The sequence below is a fragment of the Symsagittifera roscoffensis genome, chromosome 4 (genome assembly GCF_963678635.1).
Source record: "Symsagittifera roscoffensis chromosome 4, txSymRosc1.1, whole genome shotgun sequence".
Lineage (NCBI taxonomy): Eukaryota > Metazoa > Xenacoelomorpha > Acoela > Convolutidae > Symsagittifera > Symsagittifera roscoffensis.
The window spans coordinates 64,436,809-64,449,927 of record NC_087065.1 but is presented as its reverse complement, the minus strand read 5'-3'; the positions used below and the strand labels follow the sequence as shown (position 1 = coordinate 64,449,927).

Here is a 13,119-nt window from a genome sequence, read left to right as displayed (position 1 = left end):
AATTCATTTTTTTTGAAAAAATCAGTTTTTTTGTTACGCAGCAACCGGGAATTCTTGCTTTATGTGCTTTTAAATTGAAGTTTAAAGCTCATTCATTTTACCAGCTGTTATGCAATATCTCAAAAAAATTTTAAAAAATTAACGTTTTTTTCTATGTTATCTGATATATTTTAAGACGAATCAAAAAAGTCCAGCTGAAGCTTCGAGTTGACGTATAAGAATAATTTTGACTTCTGTGGTACTCAACAGAATGGAAATCGAAATGTGAATATTCACTTTATCATTGATTAGTTACCATTGAGGTATCAATCTGTATTGACATTGTGAGCAGTAAGTCGAATTACATATACTAAAATTTGTTAAAATTGGTATTGTCGCGTCTAGACCGGAAAAATAGTGGGTTTTCGAAGTAACAGAACAGATATCAGAAAAAAAAAACACTCATTAGTAATCCTGATTTCTCGGAATCCTTCAAATAACTTTCTCCAATTTTGCTGAAACTTTCAGCCTAAGAAGTTTTTCTACTGTAAATTGATTAATTGAGATTATTACACGTGCAAGAGCAGGAGCGTTCTTATTGGGAACTAAATTTTCCCTGTCACAACGTTTTATTACCCTATCGATAAGCATGGCTAATGCAATCGGGCTAATGCAAGGCTAATGCAAACATATTTTCACCTAAATATGTTTGTTTCTTAACTCTTCTGGTTTGGGTTCTGGTTTACAATCTGACCAGGACCTGTTTTTATTTTCAAACGGAAGTATTCTGTTTCAAAAAAGTTGTCGGCTTTCTATTTATTTGCTTATGTTTTGTGGGTTTAGTTGCCACATCTTGGAATCGTTTTTTTTTGCTGCGCGCTTTTTTCTTTAATTTTTCTTTCATTGTTTGATTTACTCTTGCAGTTTGGAATTTTACCTTGACTTCATAGTTCCATTCTTTTGTTTCCCGGGAACAACTTAATCGGCCTAAATTATATCGGCTTTTTTTTATCGGCTTGCTGCATAATTTTAGGTTGTTTCAAGGTAAACACAATTTTAACGCTCCCCTTTGCAATTTTTTGGTTGGTTGTATTTTTACTACTTGGTTTGCTGAAATTTCTATTTTTTCTTGATTGTTTTTATGATTCGCCGCTTGAACTCGAACTGCTCTCTTTGGCTTTTCTACTCGATGCCCTCTGAAGTCACTGGCTCTCTTACCCAACGCCCACTGATGTGACTGGCTCTTTTACCCGATGCCCGCTGAGGTCACTGGTTCTCTTACCCGATGCCCGCTGAGGAGAAATGAGAGAAGAAGTCTTGACTGGGAGAAGTCTTCATTGGAAGAAGATGTCTCTAATGGAAGATACATTTAAAACTTTTAAATTATATTTTATGGTGTTTTATATATGCAAGTTTCTAGGAAAAATTTGTAAACTCACATAATTAAACTTGTTTTATTTCTTCCATACAAAATTAGTGCTTAAAATAGAATAGCTTAATTATTAGCAAAGTAAAATGTAATATGAATGATTTTCTTGGCAAAACAATCGATTAAAATGGAGAAAAAAATGTACTATAATAGATTTTTCTTCGACAACTAGCGATTTTAATGACCACGTAACCTCCACATAAAACTTCCGACTATAAAGGATCGTAATGAGAACATTTTAGACAACATTTTTCCATTATATTCGATTATTATTCATGGAGCTCTGGTGCGGGTTAGTAGCGAAACTGCCCCGGAGAAATAGGTAAGATTACGGAATGAAAGTTGAAAAGATCTCACAAACTTTGCTATGATCTGACCTTTGTGCTGTTATAGAACGGCCATATTTATATTTGATTTTATCTCTGATCAGAGTTACAGTGTGGCTCTGTACATAGACTGATACAGGACTGGACTTTTACTGAAATGTTACTGAAACAGCACGGATTCACTGCGGGACCACTCTGGGTATTCATGTTACAAGTTATAAAGATACAAACCATCATATGAAAACACAGCAACCCATGGTGGCTTCTAAAACATACAAAAATAGATATTAAAAATTTAAATATGCATATTTGACTTATAACTTGAAACGAATGAGGATTGCCAATGAGGAATCCGTTGAACATCCGTTATGATTTTGTTTGCCAAATTTTTCCAAAGGGTCCCCCTTTGGTATAATTTTACGAGATCCATTTTTGGCTGACCAACGTCAAAAATGTTCTAAAGGCGCCTTTGGCGCTAATATAACTAAATTTGAGGGGGAGCGCGCGCCGGAAAAGCGCAACTTTTGGTCAAATATTTTTTAAAAAGGCTCAACTCAAACCGTCATTTTTTTGCCTAATTTTCAAAAATTTATCTGCGACGCTGAAATTTTTTGGCAAAACAGGGTCTTTATAACCCGAAAAATTTCTGTGCACGCCACTGACTGTTATGTTAGCTTTTTATAGGGGCGAAGCGTTGTGCTGACTCAGCCATTGAACAGCTATTTAATTGATTTTTAACGAGTCATTCGTAGAAGAAAACAAACAAATTTTCTAATAGTGAGTTTCGATTGTTTCTTCGGGTTTTTCAGTGTTTCTAGATATTGTATTTTTTTTATATAGCAATATCACAACGTTTTTGATTACTTGATTACGTTAATAATTAACTTAAACCACTATTTAACTAGTTTAACAATCCCCCTTGGTAAATCGTAACAAATCGCCACCCCTATAATGAAATAATTCAATGGATAAGCTTGTGAATTACTTACCTAGTAACGAATCTCCCCCTTTTGGAAAAGGGAGGGGGACTAGTTAAAGAGATCCGACGGTTTTTTTTGGATATCATAGAAAAAAAAAACATCTTTATCTAACTGATTTGTGCAATTAATTAACTTAGACCCGAGACATGCAGTAAAGCTATAATTGGTTCCTTTCTTCCTCGCGCATTTTCTCTGTTGATAAGTTTTCTTACCTGATAAATTGAAGACAAAATTGATGAGTTAAATTATTAGTCCAAGCTCTAAAAAAAGTTAATATAAGGATAATTACAACAAACTGTTTTTAATATTAACTTCTATTTTGGTATCATTTTAATTGCTTGCACTAATTATTCTAATTATCCCCCTAGGTTTTTATATTATTTTGAAAATAAGATAAAAATTACCAGTCAATTTGAAAACTAACCTAAAAATAGTTTGGTCAATTGTTTATCAAAATTAGACAGACCGAAATTCACCCGTAACTTGAGTGCCGCAACGTCAAAATCTGTCAGCCAATAAAATCTCTTTGTTTTAAACAAGTAAAATCCCGTAAAACAAGTGCATCAATATTGCTCACAAAAGAAATCAGATGATTATGTTCAAATCTATTTTTCAATTACTTGAGCATAACTTGTATTTTTTGGCTCAGTAAAGGCCGCTCTAAAACTATCAATTGTCGTAGTTGAGATCATAAATAAATATTTTACGTGTCTTGGTTATATACGACCATTTAAAAGGCACTATACAGTTTAAAACAGCATAAATTGCTAATTTTCAACATTTATCATTGTTCTTCTCGAATAATTTTCTTTTTTCTAATCAAAACAAGCAACTTAATTTTCAGTACAATTACCAACTTGAACATAAATCGGCAAATCGGCTAAATTACAGTTTTGAGAGTAAAACTCATTATCCGGGCTATTAACTGGTTAAACTATTAATAATCAACCAGTTATGCAGAATATTATAAATCAAAATCACGCTCAGCTGTCGCCCTCGAGTCGTGAATCTCACCTTCGTCATGACTCGTCCAATGAATTACTGGTCGGAAAACCTCCCCCGGGATTCCCCTACAACCACCCAGACTTCCCCCAACACGGCTCCGCCGACTTTCCCTACAATTTGGGGGGACTTTCCCAACATCAGACATCCACGATTCAACATCACCCGAGCCCCCATCAGTCGTCGGGGGGTTTCAATCCCTACATGCAAATGGCGGCAGCTTCTGGACATCCGGGGAACCCTCATAACCCGCAGAACCCGTTTCATCATGCCCATCCGAATCCAATGATGAACTACGCTATGGCCGTAGCAAACCAGGACCCGTCGTTCCTGCAGCATCACTACAGATCACATGCACAAGCAGCAGCCGCAGCTGGTTTTCCAGGGTACCTGGCGTCCCAGATGTACCCACAGCAATCTGGGAGTCCTCAGGGTCCGAATCCCTACTCAGGCGCTGCTGGAGCTTTCGCCAACCAGAATGGTCTGGGACGAGGAGCCACATTGACATACGGGTCACCCCCGCCGCCGAATCATATGTTGGATCACAGTCCAAGAGGCGATCAAGTTCTTCCAGGTGTGTATAAAAACTAAATGAACAGCCTACAAAATCAATGACACTTAAGATCGAAAGCAATCTGTTTTATTGCAATGGTAATAGTCCATTTTATGTTCATGCATTGATTCAATCAATCATCTTTTCAATGCCTAATCCTTGATTTTTATGTGCAAATGAAAGCTTGAGAAACATGACAGGGTTTCTTTGCTCATATGATGACATGGACTCAATCGTTGACAACTGATACACATTACACGCATACATTTAATCATGATTTGTACCACTGGTTATCAAGAAAAGGGCATTCGACAGGGTCCAGAATCTATCCAGATCCTTTTTCACACAGGGGCACATGAGAAAAAGGCCAAGCTTAATATTTCAAAAATAAGTCTGTACTTTTTACTTTACTCTCTGCTGAAATTGCCACAAGTTTCTTCTGCTCGAGATTGTCTCTGTGCAGTTGTATCTGTAAGAGGACCAAGTTAACATCCTCCCGCCCAAAGCCGTTGGGGGGATGTTAATATGATCCTTGTAATATATAATTATAGAAGCAAGACAAAGTAAGCACAATTTTACTGGCAAGCAAGCAATCGACGCATTCTAACTGAGCATCGACAAAGATCTAGAGCATTTCCCGTTTTAGGTGAGAAAGATTTGGAGCTGGGAGACTCTCCGAAGAGCCAGCAGCAACATCAAGCAGCCCATGTGTTGGGGGGACTAGGAGTGGGCATGACGGGTGGTGTGGGAGGGGGAGGAGTGGAGGCGGCGCTTACCAAGGGGGGCAAGAAGATGAGGAAGCCGAGAACAATATACTCCACAATACAGATCCAGCAGCTCACGCGTCGCTTCCAGAGAACTCAGTACCTGGCCCTTCCGGAGAGAGCGGAATTGGCCGCAGCCTTAGGACTCACCCAAACCCAGGTGAGTCATCTATCAACAGGATATAAACTAGACCAGGCTTCACAAATTTTGAGCACAACTATGATTTAGTGCAAAAATTGGGGGACCTATCTCTCATACTTGCGAAAAAATTAATTGCATCATAGTACTTACGAGACCGACTGTTGAACTCAAATAGTTTTTGAATAACGACCGACCCACAAGCTTATTCTTGTTAATCAAAATATTGCGAAACTCAAACTACTAAGATAAGAGGGACTATAAATGCACTTTATGTCTCACATAATTAAGGAGCAATTTTTTTGATTTGGACTTTTAGGCATTTTCGAGCTGCTTTGTGCTTTGTCACCTCTTCAACTGATATTTTTTTTACTTTCGATTCATCTTGATAATTTTCCAGAACGAACATTTGAACTTTTTTTGTCGGTTAAAAGGTTAACGCCCGAATAACATTATTCAGTTCCAATTCAGTCCAAATTGGTTGATCAGTTCGAAAATGTCGTAAAACAGTCAAAATGCCAAGTACCTGGGACTGTTTGCCAGTTGGCCTGGATTTGAGGCTAACGAACCTAAAACCTGTCATCATAATAATCTGGCATGAAATCTTTCTCTTGTTTAGCTTCTTAATATTTCATCTAAAACAGGAAACTTAACTGATTATATTAAACCGCCTGCCGACCACGCGCGTATTTGTTTGAACCTTTTCAGTATAGAGAGGCTCTTTAACATCTTGTTGTGTGCACTAAGTAAACAAAAGTAGGTAGAGCGATGACGACCCTTTTAGTTTTAAGTTAATTTCCTTCCTCTGTTAATCTGAAATAAAACCACAATTTTCTTTGCCTGGAAAGGTTCAAATAATGGGGTGCTAGGTAAATAAGACGACAAATGACGATATCCAATCAAAAACCGTTTTCGCCTTAACAGCTGTTTTTTTTAATTTGTCTTTGGTCTTGAAGCTCAATTCAAAACTGATGAACTCATATTGGCCCATGTGAACAATCTCAGCGAAACTAATGAACTTGATAGACCAAGTGAACAATCTCCCCCAATATTAAATGACAAAGGCAAGGAGTAAGACCTGTATGTATCATGCTCAAATCTGCTCAAATCTTTTTTTAAAAAAATAGAGGTTTTTGTCTCAAGTTATTTTCCGCAATTGATTGTTATCCCGTAGTTTTTGTGAGAAGTTGTAAGGCGCCAGCACATGAAATGAAATTATGCTGTTTCGAAAAATGGATCTACTTAACAATCTCCACCCCTTTCAAGAAAGGGGGGGGGGGGGTGGGAGAGATTGTTAACTAGATCAAATTGGTCGATTTTTCGACCAATCAGAATGCAGCAAAATTAGAATTCTCAATAGAAAGCTCAGTGCTATTTCACTGTATTTATTTATAGGGGTGGAGATTCTTAAGTAGGTACCATAGGGGGGGAGATTGTTAAGTAGATCCCGAAAAATTTTAGGTCTTAAATTTCTCGTGCTATTTTCTCATGTCACTACGACCTCAAACTGTGGCAGGTTATCTTGCATAAGTCACTCACCAATAATCACGTCCGGGCTCTTTAAATAAGTGTGCTGAAATTTATATCGTATTCAAACATTCCAATGGAACCCTAATCTGTTTTTTTTTGGCTTCCATTTTTTTGGTAAGAAATTTGAAAACCTGAAGGTCTAAAGTTAGCACAGGTTTTTCTGCTTTCCATACTCGTGGTTTTAAATTACATTTCAACAATTAAAATTAGAATGTAAATGTATAAAAAAAACAGTAAAAATATCAGTTTGAAAATAAGACTTTGAAATTCCTTCACAGTATTTAATCCTCTCGTCTCCTCTCAAAAAGTGGGATCACTCTTAGCCCAGGTATTTTAATTACCCTGTTGCGCCAAAATAGGCAGGCAATTAGCGCAGCATCGTACTCTAACAATAACTTTGGGGAAAAATTGGGAGATTAAAAATTTGAAATACAACTGAACAAGTCATAAAGTACACGCCACTCTTTCCAAGCAACCACGCTACTTTTTAGTCCATCTCCCTTAACTATTGTTTGGAATCCAGGAATGAGACAATTTGGCTCCTCTGGAACGGAATCCGGGGGATGAAATTCAAGGAAAGGGAAATATTTCAAAAGGTGTTTTATGAATTTTAAATTCCCCGCTGTGGCTGGATGATAGCAGTTGAATCGGCCTACGTTAATTTAAAAAAAGGAAAGACATAAGCTCAAGTATTGCAGGAAAATAAACAACAATTTTTCCGCCTCCAATTTTGAGACGAATTTGGTTTTTGTGGTTTCTTTAAAGAGCGTATTTGATTTGATTATGCGCATTATAACATGCCTCGATTTTGATGAATAAAAAGGTTCTTTTATGTGAATGATAATTTCATAGTTATATATTGGTAATTTTTTATGCTGCTGGCTCTTCAAAGTACTTCTTAGTGTAATTGATAGCTAGTAATATTAATTTTTCGTTCAGGTCAAAATTTGGTTCCAAAACAAGCGATCCAAAATGAAGAAACTCATGAAGGGAAACCCGAACGCCAGAATTGATATGAATTTCGACGCTCTCTCGCCCGATGCGAAAGATGAGGAGGAGGGAGACGACTTAAACGAGACGGACGAACACCCGATCGACCACAACACTACTGCAAATGACGTCATCGACGCCACCATAGCTCACTCGGGGGCCAACCAGATCGCGCCAAATGTCACAATGCCAAACCTAGTTCTCACTGGACAACCTATGAGTCACCAGACATCTGTAGCTCCTCCGGGTCAGCCTCAGTCACCTTGGAACATGACTATGCCTCACATGGGACCGAATCACGGATCCCACCAGAACCCAAACCAACATCATCAAGCCACAGGTCATCACGTGTCTCCTCACTCAATGGGTTACCTAGACGGAGCAAACATCGTGGAAATGATAGCGAACTCTCGTGCGACAATGGAAGCAGGAGGGGCTCCTCATATCAAAGTCGAGATGCCTCCGGGACTAGACATGACGCAACAGGGTGTCGTCGCGATGCAACATCACCTCGGAATCCGACCGAACATCATGCACGCAAACCCGAATAATCAAAACCCCGATTGGTACCATGCAAAAGGGGGACTACCAGCTCACCTCTTACCAACCGGGCATAATTTAGCTCTGTGATTCTGAAAGCTGAAAGTGACTTAATAAAACTTCGGACAAAGCTCAATTCGAGTAAAAAAACTTCTCAATATTTTGACATTTTGAAAGGTTAACTTACTCAATATTTTGACATTGCGAGCATTATCTCACTATCCATTCTCTTTTTATATAACTTCGGAAAGCTAAAATACTGACAAAATGACCAAGAAAGTATAATTTTCTTGAAGAGATCTAAATCTTCTGATTGTTATTTTTTTGAGACAGCTTACAAACTGTTTTGAGGGCCAATCATTTATTTTGATCATTCACGGCGCTAATATTAATGTTTTAGTATCGGTTCTTTATTTATTGTTCTAACCGATAAGTTATTAAATGATTGACTAATAATTGCCGTAATTATGTCTTTGAAAAGTATATTGTAGTCACTTGTCGATTGGTTGAAGCGGTTTCCACACATTAATTGCATTTGCGTTCACCTGTTTGGCCTTAATTAAATTGTTAATTGACATCATTTTTGACTCGAAGGATAATTTTAAAATCAAAAAAACTTCGCAAAACGTTTTCTAGTAGTTAGATAAGTATTAGTAATATATTTATTATTACAGCTCTCATGTAATTTTCATGTTCAGTTTAAAGACTTATCAATACGTTTTTGTAATTTTTATGAGATTTGCTGCCAAAATTGCTCAAATTATGAAGAATAAATCTCATTATATAACCAAAGGTTACATTTACATTGCGAATATTAGATGAAGAATGATGGCTGAGTTGTTTTAATGAAGGCTTTGAGTTCGTTTGAACTATTGCTGTGACCATAATGTGGTCGGCTTTGTTGGTGAATCAATATGAGAAAAGACTTGTCTTCGAAATTCGCCGGCTGTTCGGCGCCTTGTGTCCCGTCACCGGAGCGCTTGATTAACTCGAGAGCATCTCGAAAATAAAATATGTGATTTTTCTTGCGGTTGAGCAGCAAAAACACCAACTATCGTGCTGCTTCAGCTTATTCAAGAACCATCACTGATATTACTAGCTGACTCTAGTTACTAAAACTTGTCCAGATAGTCATAACTTTTCGAGCCTATGCTCAAAATGACGCTTAGCAGACTTTTTATACGACCACAAACCATTAGGACCTTTAATCAATATAATATAGCAAGGTAAACGTTACCACTATTGCTGAAATCAAACTTAATTGAATATAAAAACTGATTTATTTGAAAAAAAAAAACAATTTTTGCAGTTATACCAATAAGGAAACTCAATAAACTTATCTACAAAAAAGTCAAGCTGAATCGAGACAGCAAGTCGCTGTTTGTTTTGTTAGTTGGCCGGATTAGGTGACTGGTTCAAATATGTCAAATGACTGTCCCCCGTCGCTTAACCAGAAGTAACTGGGAGGCTTCTTAAATAACTAACATTATTCTCCGCTTATGGTATGCAATGCTACCACCGTGATTTTTTGTCGAGATTCTGATTGTCTTTATTAAGTAGATTTTTTGTATAGCCTCACATTCATGATTTCTTTTTTAAAAGAATTAATCTAAGACTATACAAGTTTAAAGAAAAAGAGGCGCTTTTATGGAGCTCTATGGAGCTTTTATGAGGTTATATTCGAGTGCAAAAAATTCTTTTGAGATATAGCTCTATCAGCTTAATAATTCATAATGTAATTACGCGAACACTTCTGATTCCAACCACACTTATTTAAAAGCACTTCTTTCAAATATAAAGAGAAAATAAAAAAAAACATTGTTTTGTGTTTTGTTTGTCAATGTTGCTTGACCAGTTTATTCCAGAAAATACAATTGAAATAGGTGCCAATAATGTGCCAAATTGCAAATGTGCCCTTATTTGATTATAGGAAGTATCGAAAAAGACAACTGTTCGAGGGATGGGAAACATCTAAACTCTGCGGATGTACGAGATTTGGCATTCAATTGAAAAAAAAACTTTTTTAACTCACGAAAAGCTGACAAGAGGGAGAAAGGAGATTTTCAGAAAATCGAGGATGAAGGATATTTTCAACGTTTTTACTCGGATTTTATTTGAACCGGTTGAAAGTAATGATTGAGAGAACTCGAAATTTTATTCAAGCCCTGTTGAGGGCTGCATAGGAAACAATGAGGGCTGAACAGTGGAAATAATGAGGACTGAACAGTGGAAATATTGAGAATTGAAATGTGGGAAATTACGAGGCCAAACTGTGCACTGATTAGGCGCACAATTTTGAGTCTGTATGTTCCTGGGGTGTCAGGACAAAAGATACCATACCAAAAGCTCCCATGACAAAAGATACCATACCAAAAGGTCCCTTGTACAAAAGTTGCCCATACCATAAGATCCCACGTCAATTACAAAAATCCCATGAATTATGAACAAAAATCATGATCAAAGAGTGAGCAGAAAAAAAACTAGAGTAATGATATCTCAATTACGTTTGGGCTATTCATGAGCAATGCAAATCTAAAATAACTAATTTAAACTTGACTCATTTTTGGGATTAACATAAGGCCAGCATGTGTTTAACTTCGTGTTAATATGATATTGAATTACAACAAGTCAATTGAAATTGTATGCACTCTTCATTCATTATCCTGCTCTTTAACTCATTGATAAGACAAAAAAGAATTCTTTTACTTGGGGAATCTCACAAAAAGGCTTAATACTGATTGTTCTTGACTGCCATGAACTTCAAAAGAAACTCGATACGAAGACAACAACACATTGGCCCTGCAGCAAATGGAGATCATATAAGTGCCCAAAAACTATATTCAAATCTGGGAGCGATATATTCTCAAACAGCAACGAGCATAGTCACGATTTCAACGCAGAACGCTCAGAAGCTCGGCAACTAGTTCAGCAAATGAAGAAGACAGTTGGGAACCAACTAAATCTAGTAAACAGCCAGATTATCGCAGCTAGTTTGCAATTGGTGCAGGACGACAAAGCAACCCAACTGTTTTGCCCTCCCGATCGACGATACCGCGAACATTGAACAGAAGTAAGCAAACGACATCCCTGCCCACTTTTGCCTCATTTGACCGTCATTTCGAAATACCTGATCTTTTTAAGCCTTTTTTGTCTTTTTGATAGCAGAAAACAAGATACGGGTTTTATACAACTTGCGTCAACGCTCTGCTCAGCAATAAGCTCTTATCAGCCTATAACAAGTTCCTAACCGCACTTTAATCACTTATCGGTGCCGGAGTCAAAAATGGAAATCGGGCTCGACTTATTATTTGAGGAAATATGCAAAATGGCAACCAAACTGGTTATTTCACAAAACGATCTCCAAATTTTAGACAAGCTCACGGCTTATTTCTAAAAAACATATCCGTTATCAAAATGCTGGGTGTGGTCTAATCCGAACAACAAATGAAGTTGAAGGTTGGCATCTAGATGTAACCGCTTGTTTCAAGGCAGCCATCCTGCAAATTTTACTATTCTTGCAAAAATTCAACAAGATTCCCCTAATCAAAAGTTCAAGATTTCAAAGTATTCAGCGGTACTATCAACTTATCCTAGAAAAATTACCATGATCTGAATGAAAAAGTTCAACAGATAACAAACTCATACACAGACTCCAACATAGGGTCTTGTAACTGTTCACTTTCCCAATAAACCTATTAAATTTTGCTTAGTTTTTGGCTGGCATTCAAAAATGCTGTCTCTAGCCATTTGATTTCAGAGCAATTGCCCTTATTTACGGGACGCTAAAGCAAAAAAAAGATCAATATTGCGATTTGATATTTTGAACCAAATAGAATGGCAAGTGCAAGTGATTCGTAATGGAAATGATTTCAAAGCTCTAGTATTTAGCAAAAACTTTGTTTCAATTTTGTACCGACTTGAGTTGTCTGAAAAATCAGGCCAATTTTGTCAAAGTTGGTTTTGAATGATTTGTCACCTTTTTCAATTTCATTTGCAGTTTAAGCTGTTTTGAAGCTTGAGTTGCAATTCGAAGGCCAAGTGTTTAGCAAGGTCATTTATGTTCGAATTTTGTGCAAGCTGAAATTTGGCCGTTTGTTTGTTTTTAACCGACGTTTTTTTTGCTTTGATCGATTAACCACTTTATTTTCAATTCTCAGGTTCTTTGTTATTTCATTATGGTACCTTATGTCGTGGGCGACTTTAGATCGAGGTGTTTTATGGAACGGTATCTAATTGACGGGGATCTTCTCCTTTGGGATCTTAAGGTAAGGGAAGTTTTGCCATGTAACCGTTCCTGGATTCCTGACACAAGTCTTTAAAGTTTTTGAAATTTAGTCGGAACGATCAAAGAAAACTAAAGAACAAAAGAAGTACAAAGGGAGAGTCTTTGTTGCGGAGTCTGGTTGCAATTCACAAAGTGCACAGTTTGGTCTCGTAATAAATGATTCTGGGTTGTAGACTGAAACTGGATAAAGGTTTCAAAAATGACAATGAGCCCAGTTGGTGACTGAAATAACCCTCTGAATCATATCATTATCATCATCATCATCATTAAGAGTGAGTGGTGATAACTTCTCAAGGCGATCCTCCTTATTACTTTTTTCCATTACCCGTCTTCGATCCATCAGCCTTAAAGTTTTTCTGAAAAAGCCCAAAAAAACTTTCACGTCAGTTTTGATTTCTTTTTCAAGACTCGTTTGCGACGCAATACTTTTCGACAAAATAGAGTCTTACCATTCTATTGAGTGAACTCGAAATTTGACAGGTCGACCAAAATCACGCCGCTAAAAATGTTTCTTTTGTCAAACATGAAAATCGCAAAAAAAATTGTATACTTGCTCTAAACTATTGTTCGATGCAAAAAAATAAGACTGGAATAACTTAAAT

At 37.0% G+C, this 13,119-nt stretch overlaps 2 protein-coding genes across 2 annotated transcripts in view; one reads left to right on the top strand and one right to left on the bottom strand.

The window, feature by feature from the left end:
• The window catches only part of LOC134844522 (uncharacterized), a 638,515-nt gene that overhangs the window by 284,152 nt on the left and 341,244 nt on the right, over positions 1–13,119 (bottom strand). The gene's annotated exons all lie outside the window — the stretch shown is intronic.
• LOC134844350 (brain-specific homeobox protein-like) lies at positions 3,169–8,807 on the top strand. Its single transcript, XM_063860992.1, has 3 exons — positions 3,169–4,290; positions 4,916–5,193; positions 7,642–8,807. Exons 1-3 carry the CDS (start codon positions 3,669–3,671, stop codon positions 8,320–8,322), a joined length of 1,581 nt encoding a protein of 526 aa, XP_063717062.1. The 5' UTR covers positions 3,169–3,668; the 3' UTR covers positions 8,323–8,807.

Excerpts from the sequence above, each read along its gene's own strand:
- LOC134844350 (XM_063860992.1), top strand. The coding sequence starts at position 3,669 with ATGCAGAATATTATAAATCAAAATCACGCTCAGCTGTCGCCCTCGAGT. Across the intron at positions 4,291-4,915 it reads AGGCGATCAAGTTCTTCCAG|GTGAGAAAGATTTGGAGCTG; the intron begins GTGTGTATAAAA and ends TTCCCGTTTTAG. Across the intron at positions 5,194-7,641 it reads TAGGACTCACCCAAACCCAG|GTCAAAATTTGGTTCCAAAA; the intron begins GTGAGTCATCTA and ends TTTTTCGTTCAG.